General features: G+C 44.8%; 1 protein-coding gene across 2 annotated transcripts in view; it reads left to right on the forward strand.

Annotated features, from left to right (window-relative positions):
- The window catches only part of LOC126298809 (succinate-semialdehyde dehydrogenase, mitochondrial), a 205,110-nt gene that overhangs the window by 134,984 nt on the left and 47,167 nt on the right, over positions 1–22,959 (forward strand). For both annotated transcript variants that reach the window (XM_049990273.1, XM_049990274.1), the window contains exon 6: positions 5,930–6,093. In XM_049990273.1, the coding sequence (XP_049846230.1) occupies positions 5,930–6,093 (164 nt within the window). The remainder of the gene's footprint in view (positions 1–5,929; positions 6,094–22,959) is intronic.

Raw genomic sequence — 22,959 nt, forward strand, 5'->3', positions numbered from 1 at the left:
ATGTATCTTGATGAGTAGGCTATTCAGGGGATCTGGGAAGGAAAAAGTGCATCACCCGGTCGCTCGCAAGTTGTTGGCTAGTTGGAAACCCTGTGTTCTATCATCTTGCACCTACAGTACTGTTCTTGCTGCATCTCGTTCCACGGAGGACGTGGCCATGCAGTCATAAGACCTCAAATTTAGCATCGCAGTTGTGGAATCGCCCAGCGTCATAGTAGCGTCCCCATCTCCTCCTCCAGCTGTGCAATATGGCACTATACTTTCGCCTCGTGGGGTGAAGCCACCAGCTACACAACCGACAGGCTGGAAAGGACAGAAGGAATACTCCTGTGAACACTTCCTATGTCCCTCCAGCCAGCCAACATCTGAGTCTCTCTCTGCCAACCGGAAAGGCTCCAAGAAGTCAAAGGCAAATGGTCTTCTCCTTCACCAACTTGAAGATCCTCTTAGATGGTGTCGCCACGTGATACCCTCGCCCATCCGACCTCCGTGTCACCGGTGTGCACCCCTCCCCAAAAATACGGCATTCAGTCTCACGGGGGAGTAGTGCTGCTCGTACAGGATGACGTTCCTAGTCAACCCGTCTCTCTGACTACCTGTCTTCAAGCTGTTTCAGTTCACCTTTTCCTTCCTCACTTGACCATTTCCCTTTGTACTGTTTACCTCTCTCCATCATTTGATGTCACCAGGGCAACTTCCTCAACCTTATTGGGCAGCTACCTCACCCCTTTCTGCTGCTCTGTGACTTTAAAGCGCGCCATCCCCTGTGGGGTTCTCCCAGAACTTGTCAGAGGGGTGCCCTCTTGGCTGACCTTCTCCATCAACTTAACCTCATGTGCCTTAATATTGGAGCACCCCACCCTCCTTTCAGATTCCACACACACCTGTTCCCATTAGGACCTATCCTTCTGCACTGTCCAGATTGCCCATTGTCTTGAGTGCTCCATTCTCTCTTACATGTACTCGAGTGACTATTTCCTTTGCACTATTTGTTTGCTGACTCCTACCCCACCTATGTGCACACCCAAATGGCAGCTTACTAAGGCTGACTGGAGGCTTTACTCCTCCCTGGTGACCTTCGATGAACAATATTTCCCCAGTTGTGATGGCCAGGTAGAATATGTCTTACAAACATTATCCTTACCACCGCCGTACATTCCATTCGTCGCACTTCCTCTTTACGATGCTGTGTCCTGGTCCCTTGCTGCATGCTGCGATGCAATTCCCGTGCGGAGACGTGCTCTCAGTGTTTTTAACCATCATCTTACGATGGCAAACTGCATTCAATATGAACAGTTGCGTGAACAGTGTTGTCGCGTTCTTCGAGATAGCAAAAAAGCTAGCTGGATTTCATTCACTAATTCTTTTAATACACTTCTGGAAATGGAAAAAAGAACACATTGACACTGGTGTGTCAGACCCACCATACTTGCTCCGGACACTGCGAGAGGGCTGTACAAGCAATGATCACACGCGCGGCACAGCGGACACACCAGGAACCGCGGTGTTGGCCATTGAATGGCGCTAGCTGCGCAGTATTTGTGCACCGCCGCCGTCAGTGTCAGCCAGTTTGCCATGGCATACGGAGCTCCATCGCAGTCTTTAACACTGGTAGCATGCCGCGACAGTGTGGACGTGAACCGTATGTGCAGTTGACGGACTTTGAGCGAGGGCGTATAGTGGGCATGCGGGAGGCCGGGTGGACATACCGCCGAATTGCTCAACACGTGGGGCATGAGGTCTCCACAGTACATCGATGTTGTCGCCAGTGGTCGGCGGAAGGTGCACGTGCCCGTCAACCTGGGACCGGACCACAGCGACGCACGGATGCATGCCAAGACCGTAGGATCCTACGCAGTGCCGTAGGGGACCGCACCGCCACTTCCCAGCAAATTAGGGACACTGTTGCTCCTGGGGTATCGGCGAGGACCATTCGCAACCGTCTCCATGAAGCTGGGCTACGGTCCCGCACACCGTTAGGCCGTCTTCCGCTCACGCCCCAACATCGTGCAGCCCGCCTCCAGTGGTGTCGCGACAGGCGTGAATGGAGGGACGAATGGAGAGGTGTCGTCTTCAGCGATGAGAGTCGCTTCTGCCTTGGTGCCAATGATGGTCGTATGCGTGTTTGGCACCGTGCAGGTGAGCGCCACAATCAGGACTGCATACGACCGAGGCACACAGGGCCAACACCCGGCATCATGGTGTGGGGCGCGATCTCCTACACTGGCCGTACACCTCTGGTGATTGTCGAGGGGACACTGAATAGTGCACGGTACATCCAAACCGTCATCAAACCCATCGTTCTACCATTCCTAGACCGGCAAGGGAACATGCTCTTCCAACAGGACAATGCACGTCCGCATGTATCCCGTGCCACCCAACGTGCTCTAGAAGGTGTAAGTCGACTACCCTGGCCAGCAAGATCTCCGGATCTGTCCCCCATTGAGCATGTTTGGGACTGGATGAAGCGTCGTCTCACGCGGTCTGCATGTCCAGCACGAACGCTGGTCCAACTGAGGCGCCAGGTGGAAATGGCATGGCAAGCCGTTCCACAGGACTACATCCAGCATCTCTACGATCGTCTCCATGGGAGAATAGCAGCCTGCATTGCTGCGAAAGGTGGATATACACTGTACTAGTGCCGACATTGTGCATGCTCTGTTGCCTGTGTCTATGTGCCTGTGGTTCTGTCAGTGTGATCATGTGATGTATCTGACCCCAGGAATGTGTCAATAAAGTTTCCCCTTCCTGGGACAATGAATTCACGGTGTTCTTATTTCAATTTCCAGGAGTGAAGTTCCACTCCCTCTTCAGTCATGTGGGCCAACCAGTGACAGCTCTCTGGAACCGAGTTCCATTCCCCAATTTCCGGCCTGACATTAACAGATGATGTCATCACGGACCCTATTGCTATATCCAACACCTTGGGCCACCATTTTGCAGAGATTTCGAGCTTCTCCCACTATCACCCTGTCCTATTCCATCAGAAAGGGCAATACCCTTCTCTTCTCAGAATCGTGAGTGCTACAATGCTGCCTTTACTATGAGGGAGCTGGCTCATGCTGTCACTTCGTCCCTTTCCTCTGTCCCAGGTCCAGAGACTGTTCACATTCAAATGTTGCAGCATCTTTCTCTTGTGGGCAAGCACTTTCTGATTCGTACATTGACCGCATCTGGGCAGAGGGCGTGTGTCCCAAATGCTGGCATGAAGCCACTGTCATACCCACACCTAAGCCCAGGAAGGACAAACACCTTCCTTCTAGCTACCACCTCATTTCTCTCACCAGCTGTGTTTGCAAGATGATGGAACGTACAATTCGTGCCCAGGTGGTACGGTGGCTCGATTATCACAGTTTACTAACCACTGCATAGTGTGGATTGAGAATGCCATTCTGCAGCTGATGATCTTGACCCATGTCGTGAATGGTTTTCTGTGGAAATCTCAGACTGTGGCCTTGTTTTTCAATTTGGAGAAAGCCTATGACACTTGCTGGGGGACTGGTATCCTCTGTACTATCTACACGTGGGGCTTCCGTGGGCGCCTACCCAGTTTCCTTCAGGAATTTTTAAAAGACAGAGTTTTCAAGGTATGTGTGGGTTCTGCCTTGTCGGACACCTTTATCCAGGGAAATAGTGTGCCTCAGGGTTCCGTCCTGAGTGTCGTCCTCTTTGCTATCACCATTAACCCTACAGTGGCCTGTCTCCCACCGGGCATCTCCGGCTCTCTTTTCATTCACAATTTTGCCATCTACTGCAGTTCTCCACAGACCTGTCTCATTGAGTGGCATCTTCAACGATGTCTCGATAGTCTTTACCCGTGGCGCATCGACAGTGGCTTTCACTTCTCCACTGACAAAACCATTTGCACGAATTTCTGGCTTCTTCCACCATCGTTACACCTTGGGCCTGTTGCTCTTCCATTCATTGAAACTACAAAATTCTTGGGGTTCTTGTTCAAAAGGAAACTTTCTTGGTCTTCTCGTGTGTCTCACGTGGCAGCCCGTTGTATGCAGTCCCTCAGTGTCCGTGTCCTCAGTGGTAGTTTCTGGGGAGCAGATCTAACCACCCTCCTCTGTTTGTACTGGTCCCTTGATCATTTGAAATTAGAATGTGGGTGTTTTGTTCATGCATCTACACATCTGTCCCTCTTACACTGTCTCAATATTATCCACCATCGTGGCATCCATTTGGCCACTGGAGCCTTTTACACTGGCCCAGTTGAGTCTGTATGCAGAAGCAGCTGAACTACCACTGTCCTTCCACCATGACTTTCTCCTCAACAATTAGGAATGCTGGACACTGCAAGTGGGTCCCTTTTCCATTTTGCCGATGTGAGACACTGTTAGATCTCCTTTGCTGCCTGTTCAGAGAAGCTATAGAAATATGCAAATGTGAGAATAGCTTCAACAAGAAATGAGAAAGCCACAAGATGAACAGATCCTGGATTCGTGTGCTGCAGCAAATGACTGTTAAAGATAGCAAGAGGAGAACTGCATTGAAACGACTATGGAAAAGCACTTGGATGTGGGCGCTCCAGGTACATATAATCTGTGGCTGCGAGCTGGGCTCCAGTCTACAACCAGCAATGGAGGACGAAGCTTTGACAGTGCCAGCCACTCGTGCTGGCAAAACATCAAGAAAATCATCAAAGAAATGTTAGCTGAAGAACCTGAAACAGAAGCCAACAGGCAGTTTGTCATTATCACTATATCACTATTGTTGTGACAGTTCATTTCTATGTTGCCCCATTGGTTTATAGCCAATTTGTGTCTCCTCTAGTGTGGAAAATAAATTGCACTTAATTTTATGTGAGGAATGTGTTTTCACACATACACGCACGCACACAGAGAGAGCCTTGAGGGTTTGTTCAGTTGCTTAGCAAGAATGTTTCCATTTGTACATGCATGTACTGTTGCCCCCCTCCCCCCCCCCCCCCCCCCCCTACCTGTAAAAATCTTGTCGTCTATGTTTGGGGGTCAGTGGGGTATGGTTCAAATGGCTCTGAGCATTATGGGACTTAACATCTATGGTCATCAGTCCCCTAGAACTTAGAATTACTTAAACCTAACTAACCTAAGGACATCACACAACACCCAGTCATCATGAGGCAGAAAAAATCCCTGACCCTGCCAGGAATCGAACTCGGGAACCCGGGCGCGGGAAGCGAGAACGCCACCGCACGACCATGAACTGCGGACAACCTGGAGTATGGGGGGAGGGTGCCATGTGTTGGCAAAGTTTACTGCCAGTGTATAACCTACTTCTTGTATCACAAGGGTTTGAATCAGCTACCTGGAGGCTATTTGATAGACACTCTGTTGTAGTAACCATTAACCACAGCTGCTACGGAAGGCAGGTACCCCAGTGTAGTCAAGTTCATTGTTTCAGTAAGTAATTAGTGGAAAATAAAATAGAAAGTTTGGAGAAATTTATAAGCTTCAGCTGCTAAGGCTTTGCAGCAGGAAAGTTTGATTGATCTTGACGACTGACGTTTCAGACCTATGAAGAAATGTGACTGTTGCTAAACCAAAGCTACTCCTATATCTTGGCAAATTTAATACATAGAGTATTTCATGTTTCTCTTAAATAATGAGATTTTAAATAATATTTGTATTGTAATATCAAAACTGTTTTATAATATCCTGTTAAAACTGTTTTCATATTAATACAGTATTTCCTCAACTGTAGAATGTCACAAGTTGTCATTTAACTACCTCAATATGTCTTGAATAAGATTATATATTATGTATCATTTTTGTTACCAATATATTTATTCTGTACAGTGTCAAGATTTTGTCAGTTTGTAATGAAATTTTGTTTAAGGAGTGTGCACATCTAGATGGAAGCATTTATCAAGCCAAACTAGGGTACTTGAGTAACGTTTTAAGTGATTTTTTTCATTAGTTGTTCCAATTATTTTTATTTAAAGGATCCACCAATGTGGGAAAGTTGCTCTACAAACAGTGTGCACAAGGAGTGAAAAGAATTGGACTTGAACTGGGTGGAAATGCACCATTCATTGTCTTTGACAGTGCTGACATTCAGAAAGCTGTTGGTGGTGCAATGGCATCAAAATTCAGGAACTGTGGCCAGGTAAAAGTTTGATTGAAATGCTGTGTGTTAAGCTTCTGTTGATACTTCTGTCTAATAGTGTTAGTGCATGACTGATAAACATTGGGAGTAGTTGGATATGTTTGTCTTATTTGTTCAGTATTGTAAAATTTCATGAGTTGGATAGACAGAAAATAAAAAGAAAGTGTTAGGTTACAGAACTTTTGAAACTGTTTATGTATGACAGTGGGGGGAAATTGTTATATATTCCATCTAAATGTGAGTAGTAAATGGGAGGGGGAAAGAGAGAGAGAGAGAGAGAGAGAGAGAGAGAGGGGGGGGGGGGGTTATGGGGGGTCGAGAATTGAAATGTTTATCATGGAGAATCTGTATTCAACTGATCTTAAAGATACTGAATGTATTCCACAGGAGCTAGAGTAGAATGTGGGTTAAGCTAACCTGTATTGGCAACAATGGGTCTAACCTGGCAGGGCATAGAATTGAACTGAGCCTGGATAACTGAGACAGATATTTCATTCCAAGCTTCTTCGACTCTATGCCACAGCGTTATCTTGTTAAAAGGAAGCTGATGTCCAAATTACTGGCTATCCCAACCAGAGGTGTTTCGTTGTGTATTCGTTTGCAGGCCCTATACCATCACACTAGATGCTGTGCCCATATAATGATGACAAATGCAGTCTGGCAATGTTCGTTCTCCTCGGTACCCCCCACATATGGATTCTTCATGGCATTGTATCTGGCCCACCCGAACCCATCAATTCCATATTCAAGTGACAGTCACAGGATCTCAACTGTCAAGAGCAGTAATATCATGGAATGATAAACACATTATTGATTGGTTACGATCCTGTTGCTGTTGAATTCAAACGTGTTGGTAGAAGTTTCTTCTTTTTGCATGAGGCTTAACAAGATCCACCAGCAACATTCAAATGAGATTTCTGAATGAGAAACCTGCTGCATAATCTTTCCTTAAATACATAATGTAGATGCTGTTACTCCTATCTATTTTATGCAAATGTGCTGAAATGCTAGTTATTTGCATATCGAGGCACTCCGTATACCCAGTTTGACATTTGTAGCATATTGTCTTCGTTGTGTTGCAATTCAACCAGTGTCAACCATCTAGCCTTGTCACTCGGAAAATCATTCCCAAAACAAATTATAGTGGCTAATAGTTTATCCTTGTTATCGTAGTGTATCTTTTTAAATCGTGCTAGTTTCTACAATACATTTACGAACCAGGCAATGCTTTGTAATTGCTAAATATGTACTGAAATTTGATACATGTCCTAATCTCCTCCTCCCCCTCTTTCTGCCCGTCTCCTCCTCCACATCCTCCTCTGTCCATCTCCTCCTCCACATCCTCCTCTGTCCATCTCCTCCTCCACATCCTCTTCTGTCCATCTCCTCCTCCACATCCTTCTCTGCCCATCTCCTCCTCCACATCCTTCTCTGTCAATCTCCTCCTCCTCCCCCCTCCCTCTGTCCATGTCCCCCTTCTCCCCCCTTCTTCTGTCCTCCTCCTCCTCTTCCTCCCCCCTCCCTCTATCGTCCCCCCTCCCTCTCACCCTGCCGATATTCTCTTCTCTGCTCTCTGAAGTTAAGCCTTGTTTATTGTTGTTGCAAACAAAACCTTGATTGAGAACTGAAGTTACTTAAAATAAGTTGGTAAATCAGTTTGGATCATTGATGTATTTGGTGTTAGAGAAACCTCTCCAGCCGCTAAATCTGTGAAAATAGTAGCTTCAACGACAATATCTTGCACAGTTTTAATCTGAAATTGGGTAGTAGGATCACAAAGTTTCAGGTGATTCAGATTCTGAAGATGTATTGTAGTCATAAGCCGATAAGCCAAAAAATAAAACTTTCCTGTTTTCTGTTAAAACCAACTGTGAGGGAGAAAAGAAAACAGCACAGTGTTGTGTATACAAGTTTTGTTTAAAATTATATAGAATGAGAGAGAATATATATGGGAGAAACTGTTTGTGTAATAGTTTAATGCTCTCATATCATAATTAAAACTGACTGCGAGAAAGACAACTAAACCATGCATTTCAACAGCACAGCATTTTCTTTCTTGGAGTTGATTGTAACAAAAAAGTCTGCACATCTTTTTTTTAAAAAGAATATGTAGCTTATATCTGTCTGAATGTTTGTTTGAGTATCGTGTTAGAAATGGAAGTAAATTGGTGAGGAGTTTTTCAAGACTTTTGGTAACAGCTTTTATCATCATCTTGTAGTCGTATAGTAGTATATATTATACACAGTATATCACAGAATGGATTGCAGAAATGGGCAATAGGGGAATCTGTAATGCAAATAATAATACTATTCAGATTTTAATTAACTTTTTGCATTAAGAGCGCATTGTAAGTGCACACTGAAACACCGCAACAGTGATCCCGACTGAAAAGAGTGTAAGACAAAAATTGCAACCAGGTTTAGAATCTTATCAATGTGGTGCAGTAGAGGGCTAAATAAATGAAATGAAATACCTAGCAGTATGGAGAGCAAATGCATAAAGTCCTCTAATGTCATCTCGAGTTATGGAAATAATGAGTGTTATGTTCAGTTTCTGCGAAAATTGTTCATGATACCAGGTGACCCTTCAAGAGTCAGCAGGTACATTTTCTCTGGTGTTTGGTACATATTTGCCATTTCATTATAGCATTATATGGATGGATTTAACACAAATTAATAGTGCTGATCATATGTTTCATGTGATACTCAGTCTCAGTGGAATACATCAATTAATTTCTTATTACAATACATCCACAGTATTCATATAGGAGGATCAGACAGACAAATACCATCTGACTGTTGCACACGCTCCTTAAGGATGACATAGAAGTAGGCCCCCCTGGCATTAAGAAGCAACTGAAAGAGTGGAAAACGAAGTGGACTCCAGGTTTGGATGGAATCCCAATTCTGTTTTACATAGCGTAGTCCTTGCCATTGGTTCCTTACTTAACTTGCTTTTACTGCAAATCTCCAGTCCCAGGTGACTGGAAAAAGTGCAAGTGACTCCTTTATGTAAGAAGGGTAAAAGAATGGACCCACAAAATTACAAATCATTGTCTATAATATTGGTTAGTTGCAGAATTGTTTAGCGTTTTCTAAGTTTGATTGAAATAAATTACATTGAGACAGGTAAGCTTGTCTCCAAATCAGCATGGATTTAGAAAACGTTGCTCATGCATAAGTCAGCTTGCCCTTTTCTCACAAGATATCCTGCAAACCACAGATCAAGGGATTTCTCCAGAAAGTATTTGACTCGGTGCCTCCCCTCTGCTCCCCCTCCTGTAAACTAAAGTCCAAGCATACAGAATAGGTTCCCAGATACACAAGTGGCTTCAACAACCCAGTACATGGTTCTGGGTGTTCACCAGAAACAAGGGCGTCGTCAGGAGTGCCCCCAGCAAAGTAGGGAAGTATGATAGAACTGCATTTGTTTTCTGTATTCATAAATGATCTTATGCATAGGGTGAGCTGCAATCTGCAACTATTTGCAGACACCACCTAAGTGTGAGGGGAAGGTGTCATCATTCAGTGGCTGTAGAGGATACAGGATGACTTAGGTTCATATGGCTCTGAGCACTATGGGACTTAACAGACTTAGGCAGAATTTGTCTTTGGTATGATGAATGGCAGTTTGCTCTAAATGTAGAAAACTTTAAGAAAGTGCAAATGCACTGAAAAAAAATGTAATTTTTAAATACAGTATTAGTGGTAATATGAGTTAAATGTCTAGGCATAACATTACAAAGCGATATGAAATGGAATGAGCATGTAAGTTCGGTAGTAGGAGAGACAAATGATTGACTTTGGTTTATTGAGAGAATTTTAGGAAAGTGTGGTTCATTTGTACACCGCATATAGGACACAGCGCGACTCGTCATTGAGTACTGCTCAAATGTTTGGGATTCCCTATGGTGGCTTGCAGAGTATGTGTGTAAATACAGATGTTTTAATCTTAAATGTGGTATATTCATTTACACAGCAGTCCTAAATTAGTGAAGTGTGGTTTAATTATATGTATTAACATGGGAAAGAAAATGTAAAGAATCACCAGTACTGGACTTCTGTCTCATGTGTTGGCCTGTCTGTTGGCATCACATAAGAGTGCTGCTCAGTCACTGCTGAAGTGCTAATTATGAATCGTGTTTTGTTGTCCCCGTTAATGTGTATCACACTAGACTGTCCTGGAGTTGCTTTATCAAATGGGCAGATAAAAGCTCACTTTAAAAACTTATTGTTTGTAGTGAGACACAAATATTTTTGTTGGTATTGGACATTATGTTAAATATGCAATGAACAACAATTTTTTGGGTTGACTATATCTGCATAGAATAAAAAGTAAATCACAAAGGTCAGAGAAAATGTTACATGTAGGGGAGACACCCAGTACATAGCTTTTCCAACTCTTGCAGGAAATTATACTGTTGAGAAAGATCTCTAGTGAATGTATGTAGTATCTTCACTATTGAACTTACTGCTATTACCTAGCTCCTGCATAACTGTGAACTAGGGAGGGCAAGAACTTTCTTTTGTTCTGTAACTCTGTGAATACTAACATTCAAGATGTGCTGCTAAGCTACTTGATGCCAGCATCTCAATCATGTTCATTTTGGTGCCAAGGAACCTACCACAAAATTACTACTAGACCATTGAATTCCTGCTGCTGACATAAAATTTCTAAAATGAGAACTTCCAACCCAGTGTAATGCAGTGTCTGCTTCACAGTGGACTACACACTTACTGAACGTGTGCCACTGTGGCGAACATGAAGATAGAACTGAAGTTGGATATTGTCCTGCATCTTGTCCACTCAGAAGATTAAATATCTGCCAGAAAAATCTTGGATTTCTCCCTGCACTGGCACTCCCTGGGAACTTCCAGTCTTCTTCATGCTCCAATCATCTTAGTGTTTAATCCTCAAGCCGCTCCTCACGCCCCCCCCCCCCCCCCCTCTCCTCCAACCCCCGCTTCATATCACTACCAATCTCTAGCTATTTTTCTCTTATGTGGGCATGGAGGGAGTGCTTCACCCTATAGACTCACTGCAGATGACCTATAGCTGTGGCCTTCCCGTGCTTGACACTGTGTTGGCCTGCCTATCTGTTGGCATCACATAACAGTGCTACTCATTTACCAACACAGTGCATCATAAACCTGATCATTTTGCTTATAATTAGGGACCTGAAAAATTTTATTTGTGATAAAAGTGAATATAGATGCAGATTCGGCATTAAGTGAGGTCATGCAGTGGTTAGCATGCTGAACTCTCATTTGGGAGCCAAGAGTTCAAATCCTCATCTGATCATCCGGATTTAGGTTTTGTGTGGTTTCCCTAAATCTCTCCAGGCAAATAGCAGAATGGTCCCTTTGAAATGACACAGCTGATTTCCATGTGCTCATGCTCCATATCTAATGACCTCAATGCTGATAAGATGTTATACGCTAATCTTCCTTCCTTCCTTTGAATTCAGCATCAAAATGGGTAAATGCGAACTTAAGCAGTAAATGATATTTCATAGCAGGTTGTACCCAGATGAACTATTTTTTGAGAAATTGTTTGAAATAGCTATTTCTGCATATAAATATCGAAAAAGGAACTAATTTTTGGTTACTGGTATCATAAAACCTCTGGCAAACCCCAATTTAGAAAGAGAATGCGGGTAAGAATGTGTTTGCAATATAAAGAATGCATCTATGGTTTCCCTAAATCATGTAATGCAAATGCCAGGTTGGTGCCTTTTTAAAGAGACTTGAGCATTTCAAAATAGTTCACAGGTGAACTGCCAGATGTTGGTGTCCAACAGGCACAATATTTCAGCAAGTGACCATGTTTCCATCATTAGGTGCACACGATGAGTTGACTGGTGGTGGTGGGGGATGGGGGGGGGGGGACAGTGGTGAGCAGTGGGGGTAGGGATGCTGGGCCGGACGGCCGGTGGCGTGGCAGATAAGAGGGAGAGGGAGAGTGGGAGGAGAGAAAAGCATTGTGCCAGACCCCCGTCAGACAGTTCATCACCGCGCCTGTATATGACAATGTGGTTGTTTGCCAAAATATTGTGCCCATTGGAAACCAACATCTGACAGTTCACTTGTGAACTATTTTGACTTCGAATTACACTGGGAGCAGCTGAAGAATTAAAAGATACGACCAATTAAATTCAGGAAGGCCACATTGAACAAAATGTATGTGCCTTTTGTGTCAACTGCCTCTGTTCTACTGGTATGTTCAGGCAAATATCAGAAACTATGTAGGAATTTTGATACGGTTTGCCTTAATGGATACACTGGATATAATTTATAAACATTTTGTGCAAATTGACTGAACAATGATGAATGAAAGTCCACTGACACTGTGAAAATGAGGTCATTGCCATGTATTAGTGAATGAGAGGACTCTGTGGAAGCACAGCAGCAAGGGATGCATCTTTGCTGAGTTTACATTAAGTACATTTTTTTTCAGCAGCACAGCATAGGACTAAGCTTACAACTTCCTGCTTTCCTTCAATTAAATCTAGATGCAGACATGATTCTTTGTGTGGCAAAATGGAAAATTCTGCCACATAGCCCATGACAAAAAACTGTGACAATGAGTCTGTACAATGAATTGGTGCATTTAGTGCAACCTTTGTGATACTAGCTTTACAAGGGGATTGCTGTGATGGCCAACACATTTACATCAGGCCATTCTTGTTTTCATTTTACTTTTTTTCTGGTCTTCAAACATAATCTGCTCAGCACTCAGTCAGCCTCCGATACCTCAAATGCTACAAATTAAGACATATCCAGTATATCGTGCTTCCACGTGCGCCTGAGAACATACCTTGTATGTGCTGCTTAATTCGTTTGTTACATGAAAGTGATGATATTCAGTTACCTAACAGTGTTCTCTGATATTTTTCACCACCCACACTATCTGATTAAAAAGTTCCAGACATGCCTATGACGTAATGTTGAATTGATTGCTAGATGTTATTTGAAGCAGGCCTGCCTGTATAAAAGGAATTGGGGAGTATTGTGTTGTCAGCAGAGAAGCAGTAATAGCAGAATGTGTCAGTCAGGAGAGCTCACCAACTTTGAATATGTACTAGTTGTTGGATGTGTTTTGTGTACCAAATCCATCAGGGGCATTTTAACCCTTCTAAAGCTGCCAAAGTCGACTGTTGGTCATATGCTTGTAAAGTGGAAACACGAAGGAGCAACCATAACTAAATTAAGACCAGGCAGACCTCATGTACTGATGGATATGGACCATTGAGCATTGTAGAGAGTGGTTGTAAAAACTAGCATGAAGTCAGTGGAAGGAATAACTTGTGAGTTCCAAAATGTATCAGTAGTACAGCTACCACAATGAGGTGGTGTAAACAGTACACCGCTGCACTGTGAATGACTAGAAATGAGTGATGTTGAGGGGTGACTCGTGCTACACCCTGTGGAAGAATGGTGGAAGGATTTGGGTTTGGCAAATGCCTGGAGAGCATTACTGTCGTTATTTGTAGAGCCAACAATGAAGTATGGAGGATGTGGTGGTATGGAATGAGGGTGGCGTTTTTTTTCTGTTGTGTGGTCTCCTTACTGACCACCTTTTACAGTATTGTGTATTGAATACAATGGAGGAATAGTTTGGAAACTAAGTGAAATGTATTGGTCTGTCCTCCAGAGTCCTGATATAAACCCAATGAAACACTATACTCCAGCATCCAATGTCATTGCTGTCAGTGGTCTCAGCTCTTCAAGAGGAATGGACTGTCAATCAACCACAGACATTCAGAACCTTATTGAAAGTGCCCCCAGCAGAATTCAAGCTGCCATAAAAGTGAAGGGTACACACACCCCGTATTAATGTCCACTAAAATATTTGTTTGCTGATGACACGAACTTGGTAGGGAAGGATATTGAGTGCAATATAGGCAATACATCAAATAGTGCAGTTCAGTTTCATGTCTAGTAGAAAATATATTGATTATAAATCACAGTAAGACTCAGTTTTTGCAGTTTCTAGCACATAATTCAACTAAAACTCACCTCTGATTGCACAGAGTGGACATATGATTAGTGAGTCAGAACAATTCAAATTCCTAGGTGTTCAGATAGATGGTTAGCTGTCAAGGAAAGCCTATGTTCAGGATCTTGTTCAAAACCTGAATGCTGCTATATTTACCATTTGTACAATATCTACAATAAGTGATAGACTAACATGAAAATTAGTCTACTATGCGTATTTTCATTTGATGGTTACACACAGTATTATTTTTCTGGGATAACTCTTCACATTCACAAAGGGTATTTTTAAAATGACTCTGAAGGGGCAGTTCGAGCAACATATAGTGTAAGTTCATGAACCACTTGTCGATCACTGTTCGGTCCACTTGTCGATCACTGTTCAGTAACCTGGGAATTCTGACATTGGCCTCTCAGTATATAAAGGGTGTTCATAAAGTCTGGGAACACTTTCAGTTATTTATTGCACAAGAACCAAACATTGTATAGATATCGTACATATGTCAGTTTGAAGAGAAACCTTAAAAGTTTTTTTTTTTTTTTTTTTAACGTATACCGCCACAGGGTAGTTTGGTAATCACAAAGTTGGTGAGTTCAGGTGCAGAGCGAGCTTTCTGTGTGTTGGAGTTTGACAAAAACAAGTGTGCTACAGCTGTTCAGTGGATGGTTAGAACCAAGTACGGTAAGAAGCCACCAACAAAGAAGGCCATTTACCACTGGCACAACAAATTTGTTACGACGGGTTGCTTGTGCCCAACAAAGAGAATTGGACGTCCCAGTGTGAGTGAAGTGAATGTGGAGCATGTATGACATACATTCGTAAGGAGTCCAAAGAAATCGGTGCATTGTGCATCCAGTGAACTCAAAATGGCTCCAATGACAGTGTGGAAAGTCGTGCGACAGAAGCTGTCTGTGAAACCATTCAAATTGGAGCTAGTGCTGAAGCTCAGTGATGACGACAAAGACAAGCATTTTGAGATTTGTTCACAGTTGCAACAATTGAATGAGGATGGGGATGGCATTGTTGATCACTTAATTTTTAGTGACAAATGGTTCAAATGGCTCTGAGCACTATGGAACTGAACTGCTGAGGTCATCAGTCCCCTAGAACTTAGAACTGCTTAAACCTAACTAACCTAAGGACATCACACACATCCATGCCCAAGGCAGGATTCAAACCTGCGACCCTAGCAGTCGCGCGGTTCCAGACTGTAACGCATAGAATCGCTCAGCCACCCTGGCCGGCATTTAGTGACAAAGCCACTTTTTGCACTAATGGGAAAGTGAACAGTCATAATTGTCGAATCTAGGATACAAAGCATCTGCACGAATGCACTGAATTTAAATGCGATTCCCCAAAGGGAAATGTTTTTTGTGCCTTCTCATGTCGAAAACTGTACGGGCCATTCTTCTTTGCCAAGAGCACTGTCACTAGGTATTACTACTTGGACACATTGCAGCAATGGTTGATGCCTCAAATGCAATCGGACTTTCCGTTCATCTTTCAGCAGGATGGGGCTCCACCCCATTTTCATCATGAAGTTCGTGGATACCTGTACATGGAGCTGTCACATCGATGGAACAGCTGTGTTACAGAAGAGGACAGCTATTTCATGAAATGGCCTCCCCGATCACCAGATCTCACTTCGTTTGACTTTTTTCTATCGGGATACATTAAAGATGTGGAGTATGTACCGCCTCTACCACGTGATGTAGCAGGGCTCCGGGAGAGAATATGGGAAGCGATTGCCACAGTCGACAATGCCATGCTGGGGTGGGTATGGCAACAATTCGATTACCGTATTCACGTGTGCCAGGTCACTCGTGGTTCACACATCAAATGCTTGTAAAAAAAATTTAAAAAAAGAGAAAGAAACTTTCAGCATTTCTCTTCAAAATGCAATATGTATGACATCTGTACAATTTTTAGTTCTTGTGCAATAAATAATTGCACGTGTTCCCGGACTTTATGTACACCCTGTATTTTCTTTAGTGTTGTTTGTTGTTAACATTATGAGCTTATTCCCAAGAATTAACAGCTTTCCCTCAGTTAATACTAGGCTGCAATCCAATTTGCGTTTGGATCGCATCTCCTTGACACTCTTGTGCAGAGAGACATGCAATATCCTGTTGTATCCATTTAGCATTAATCATCACAGTTTAAAGTTCAAACTGAAGAATAACTTCTTGGCTCACGCTTTCTATTCTCTGAGTTTCTGGAAAGAAATTAAGCAAATTCCTGTGTTACATTGTTTACTAGCTTAAACCTGGTGTTGCTTGTGTATATATTTATTCCAATCTTCTATTAGTTCATCTACTCTCTCTCTCTCTCTCTCTCTCTCTCTCTCTCTCTCTCTCTCTCTCTCTCTCTCTCTCTCTCACCCCCTCCCAACCCCCTGTGGGTCCAGGGTTTTGAATAGGCCTGAGGTATTCCTGCCTGTCGTACGAGATGACTAAAAGGAGTTTCACACGTTTCGGCCTTTATGTGATGGTCCCTTGTAGGGTTTGATCCCCATTCTTCAAAATTTTCGGGAAGAGTCAGCTAATTGGGGAAGGGTGCCTTACAAGGTACATCGTTTCCATCATGCATTGAGGTCCTTAGCCCACTATCTCATCGTCACTTTGCAGTCCTGCTCATTCTCCATCTCTTGGGCGAAGACGCCTTCCTGGGTGCGTTTCCCACCATGCACTGTGCAGTGTCAATTTCTGCATTGATGATGACCATGGACTTCTTTGCACCTGATATCCAGCACGGTCGCCAGTCTGTTGTGATGGGACCACCATGTACCCTGTTGGTTGACCAAACAGGGATCGCTCTGCTGATGCCTGTGCCATTAACTCCCCGCGTATGCCAAGGGGTAGATGGCCGTCCCCCTGGGGCATCGGGACTCCTGGCAATGGCCATCCTGCCAGGTGGCCTTTGCTGCAGCTTGGTGGCCCCTGTGGAGAGGTCCCCTGGTCGGAGTGGGTGGCATCATGGTGGATGACACACAATGAAACATAGTCCATCATCTCTGGCTGGTGGTGAAACACCAGCAGTCTCTAAGCGATCAGTAGCTCAATTAAACACACAGAAGAATGACCCCAAATATTTTCCCACCCTGGCCACACCGTGGGAAGAACGTCAGGCTAAGGGTGGCAGTGGATCTTATCCACCCCAGTACCTTATATGTTCGAGAGCTGATGGGAAATCTGTCATGAGTATGAAATCTCAATGTTTTGTTGAGCATTTAGAGGACAAGTTCAGGGAGGTGGAGGGCTTGTCCAAAATGAGATCTGCATCAGTCTTGATCAAAAGAGCATCCTCTGCCCAGTCACGGGAGTTACTCGCTTGTGTCAAGCTGGGGGATGTTTCTGCAACCATCACGCCCCATAAGAGCTTAAACATGGTCCAGGGCATCATATTTCACAGAGACCTTATTTCACAGTCCAACGATGAGATGCACGCCAATTTAGAGCGGCGAGGTGTACATTTCGTCTGGCGTGTCCACCGGGGTCCGAAGGATAATCAGGTTGCCACCAGTGCTTTCATCTTGGCCTTTGAGGGTGATACCTGTACATTGCCCGAGAAGGTCATGGGGATGGTCTACTAGTGTGATGTGATGTAAAGCCCTATATCCCTCCCTCGATGCGGTGCTTTAAGTGCTGTCTTCCCGCTGTACTTCCAGCACCACATGCCGAGATTGCAGACGCCCATTACATCCCAGTACTCCATGTGCCCCACCTCCCATCTTTGTCAACTGGGGAGAGCACCATTCACCTTGCTCGCCTGACAGCAGGATTCTCCAGAAAGAAAGGAAAAATTATGGAGTACAAGACCCTGGATAGACTGTGCGTCTGACATAGTCTTGCGCCGCCGCTACAACAGTTCTGGCACAATCAGCTCCGCCAACCCAGGTCACCTCTCAGAGCTGGAAGACTACACCAGTCCCCTTGATGGTGGGTGGCGTTTCCCTCCCTGTTGCTCCTGCACCACCTACTTCAGCAGCAACACCCTCCCCCCCCAACCATCGGGGACATTCGCCCCCACTTTAAGCCGGAGAAGCTTAAGTCTTCTTCAGCTTCTCTCACTAGGAAGGGGTCCCTTGGGTCACTCCCTTCCCAGGTTTCTTCTGGTGGGAAAGACGACACCTGCCAGTGGCTGAAGAGCCAAAAGTAGCTGGTCGAGGGCTTCATGCTCATCCTCAGTGCCGGAGACTGAGCCAGTGAAGTAATCCCAGCCAGGGAAACCCAAGGAGCAGCAAGAGAAATCCAAAAAGAAAACCCTTAAGACCAAGGAAATTGCAGTTGCACCCGCACCACCGCTACCTACAAGCTCTGCGGCTGAGGATGAGGTGGAGATTTTGGCGTCCGCTGAGGGCCTAGATTTTGTCAGACCTTCAGACACAATGGATATAGACTGCTCAGGTAATAAATTGGTGGCAGCAGGTGACTGAGGCATAAACTGCCTCATTGAATGTTCCATGCCTTCCTGGTATCACGATGTCGTCCTCCAGTGGAATTGTGGCGGTTTTTTCTACCGCCTGGCTGAGCTACGGCAACTGTTAAGCTTTACATTTGCTATCTACATTGCCTTCCAGGAAACCTGTTCCCCAGCAATACGGACCCCTGACCTCAGTGGCTATAAGGGATATTACAGGAACCATAGAGACTATAATCGAGTGTCAGGTAGAGTTTGTGTTTATGTCCTGAACTCGGTATATAGTGAATGTGTGCCCCTTCAAACTCCTCTTGAAGCTGTGGCTGTCAGGGTATGGACGATGCAGGAAATAACTGTCTGCAACGTATATCTCCCTCCAGATGGTGCGGTACTCCTGAACGTATTGGCTGCACTGACTGATCAACTCCCTAAACGTTTCCTTCTTCTGGGAGATTTTAATGCCCATAACCCCTTGTGGGGAGGTACCACACTTACTGGCCGAGGCAGATATCAAAACTTTGCTGTCGCAATTCGACATCTGCTTCTTAAATACTGGGGCCACCACAAATTTCAGTGTGGCTCATGTTAGTTACTCAGCCATTGATTTATCAATTTTCAGCCCAGGAAGTCTCCCATCTATCTATTGGAGAGCACATGATGATCTGTGTGGTAGTGACCAGTTCCTCATCTTCCTGTCACTGCCCCAGCATCAGTCACACAGATGCCTGCCCAGATGGGCTTTGAACAAGGCAGACTTGGGAACTTTCACCTCTGCTGTCTTCGCTGAATTTCCCCCACATGGTAACATCGATGTGATGGTTGAGCAGGTGACTAGCACAATTGTTTCAGTGGCAGAATACGCGATCCCTTGCTCTTTAGGGTGCCTGAGACGTAAGGCAGTCCATTGGTGGTTGCCGGAAGTCGCTGAAGCAATTAAGGAGCGTCGGTGAGCTCTACAGCGGCGTAAGCGTCACCCTTCCATGGAGCACCTCATAGCCTTTAAACGGCTCCGTGCCCGTGTTCGCTACCTTATTAGACAAGGGAAGAAGTAGTGTTGGGAGAGATACGTCTCAACCATTGGGTGTCACATGTCAACTTCCCAAGTCTGGGCAAAGATCAGATGTCCTTTTCGGGTACCAGGCCACAACAGCTGTCCCTGGTGTTACCATAAATGGCGAGTTATGTAGTGACGCAAACGTGATTGTTGATCACTTTGGTCGAGTCTCTGCATCAGAGAGAATTACCCCCCACCCCAGACTTTTGCACATCCAAACGACGACTGGGAGGGAACATCCTCTCATTCATTACACACTGCAGTGAATACGATAACGCCCCATTTACAGAGTGGGAGTTCCTCAGTGCCCTTGGACATTGCCCCCACACAGCTCCTGGGCCTGATTGCATCCACTGTCAGATGATTAAACATCTCTCATCTGACTACAAGCGTCATCTTCAACTGGATTTGGTGTGATGGTGTCTTTCAGTCGCAATGTCGGGAGAGCACTATCGTTCCGGTGCTTAAACCCGGTAAAAACCCGCTTTATGTGGATAGCTATTGGCCCATCACTCTCACCAATGTTCTGTGTAAGCTGCTGGAACATATGCTATGTCGGCAGTTGGGTTGGGTCCTGGAGTCATGTGGTTTGCTGACTCCATGTCAGGCCGGCTTCCGCCAGGGTCGCTCTACCACTGATAATCTTGTGTCCATCGAGTCTGCCATCTGAACTGCCTTTTCCAGATGGCAACACCTGATTGCTGTCTTATTTGACTTGTGTAAAGCACACGACATGACTTGGAGACGTCATATTCTTGCCATGTTGTATGAGTGGGGTCTCCGGGGACAACTCCCGATTTTTATCCAAAACTTCCTGTCGCTCTGTACTTTCCATGTCCTAGTTGGTGACTCCCATAGTTCCATCTATATCCAGGAGAATGGAGTCCCGCAGGGCTCTGCATTGAGTGCCTCTCTATTTTTAGTGGCCATTAACAGTCTAGCAGCAGCTGTCGGGCCCTCCGTCTCACCTTCTCTGTATGCAGACGACTTATGCATTTCTTACTGCTGCTCCAGTACTATTGTTGCTGAGCGGTGCCTCCAGGGAGCCATCCACAAGGCTCAGTCATGGGCTCTACCCCCACGGCTCCCAGTTTTCTGCCGCAAAGTCATGTGTCTTGCACTTCCGTCAGTGTGGTACTGTTCATACGGAACCCTCACATTACTTTAATGATGATACACTCACTGCAGTGGAGACATATCAATTCCTAGGACTGGTTTTTGACGCTCGATTGACTTGGCTTCCTCATCTTCATTAGCTAAATCAGAAGTGCTGGCAGCACTCAGAGCCCTCCATTGCCTGAGCAACACCAATTGGGGTACAGATCGCTGTACACTGCTGCAGCTCTACAGAGCCCTTGTCCAATCCTGAATTGACTATGGCTGCATCTCCATCATTCCATTTACTCTACCCTGTGCACCACTGTGGGGTTAGATTAGCAACAGGTGCTTTTAGGACGAGTCCGATATCCAGCGTACTGGTGGAGGCTGGTGTCCCTCCACTGCAGATCAGACATGCGCAACTGCTTGCCAGTTACACTGCACACATCCATAGTCCGTTCACGTACACCTCCATGGTGTACACCTCGGTCACAGCTTCATCTGGACCTTTTGCATGGCTCTAAGGACTCTGTTAACCCCGCCGCTCTCCGCTGTCACTTCCTCTCGATTCTTGTCGTGTTCCAGGTCTCTGAAGTGGTTCATACCAACGGCTCAATGGCTGATGGTCACATAGGCTTTGCATATGTTTATGGATGACATATTGAGCAGCACTCCTTGCCAATTGGCTGCAGTGTTTTCACTACAGAGGTGGCGGCCATATCTCGCGCTTTTGAGTACATCCGCTCATGCCCTGGCGAGTCATTTCTCCTGTGAACTGACTCATTGAGCAGCCTAAAAGCTATCGATGAGTGCTACCCTCACCACCCTCTGGTAGCTTCCATTCAGGAGCCCATTTATGCCCTAGAACAGTCCCACTGTTCTGTGGTGTTTGTGTGGACCTCAGAACACGTCGGAATCCCCAGCAATGAACTTGCTGACAGACTGGCCAAACAGGCTATGCAGAAACCACTTCTGGAGATAGGCATCTCTGAAGCTTACCTGCATTCTGCCTTACACCACAGGGTTTTCCAGCTTTGGGAGACGGAATGGCATAGCAGCACGCACAACGAACTAAGTCTCATTAAGGAGACTATGAATGTGTGGAAGTCTTCCAGGGCCTCTTGCAGGGAATCAGTTGTCCTTTGCCGGCTCCGCATTGGCCATAAGTGGCTAACAGATGGTTGTTGCGAGGACCTACCTCAGTGTCACTGTGCCCTTTGTTTTGTCAAATGTGCTTAAAGATTCAGTATAGAGGTCTCAATGCGAGAAAGGAGAAAACACTGATTGGTGTTGGTGTGATAACTGTAGACAAACATTACTGTCAGTTTTTAAAAAAGAACTGAAGTGCCCTTTTGTTGTATACAAACACCAAAGTAGCAGCTGGAGAATTGTAGAACATGTCAGGAACATCTCCCATTGGGTTGTTGTAGTCTATACAGAGTTCATGTGTTAATCCTGACAGACAGCCAGTCCCATGATGGAGTGTGGAATGCCATTTTGGTATCAGGGACGAGTAGGTGAGTACTGTTATGAAAGTTCCATCACATCCCATCTGCAGATATCCTTTTAACGCTTTGAACTGCCTGAGTAAAAGTCAAGCACTATCGGAGAAAGCAAAAATTGGTAATATCGAGGATAATGACTATCCATTAACTATATGATTACATTAACAATTACCTGGGAGTCAATGAGTAGGAACAATCTGAAAAACAAGGCACTATTAAAATAGTCGTAAAAGATATTGGTGCTCAGAGAACTACAGCACAAGCTGTAGTCTTGAGCAACCCACAATCATTTGGAAAATTATGAAAATAAGCAAGAAGGGATGTTATGAGTATTCCTGAATATTGTAAACTGTTCCATTAGCTCTAAATTTCTGTGGAACTCATTTAGTGTTGCAATACAGAAGTTCAGCCTCCAGCCTAACTTGATACATGTAGCACAGCCAGTGGAAAGACATTTTACCAGGGCCACTGCCACTCAAGTCCTTCTGCCACTGTGTGATCACTGAGAAGGGTAATGTGGAAATAAGTGTCATCAGTGACAAAGCTAACTATTGCCCTTTCCATCTACATCTACATCATTACTCTCCAGTTCACACTTTAGGGCCTGGCAGAGGGTTCATCGAACCATTTTCATACTACTTCTCAACCATTACACTCTCAAATGGTGCGTGGGGAAAAAAGAACACCTAAATCTTTCTGTTAGAGCTCTGATTTCTCTTATTTTATTATGATGATCACTTCTCCCTACGTAGGTGGCTGTCAACAAAATGTTTTCGCATTCGGAAGAGAAAGTT

This window comes from Schistocerca gregaria, chromosome X, assembly GCF_023897955.1.
Source record: "Schistocerca gregaria isolate iqSchGreg1 chromosome X, iqSchGreg1.2, whole genome shotgun sequence".
Lineage (NCBI taxonomy): Eukaryota > Metazoa > Arthropoda > Insecta > Orthoptera > Acrididae > Schistocerca > Schistocerca gregaria.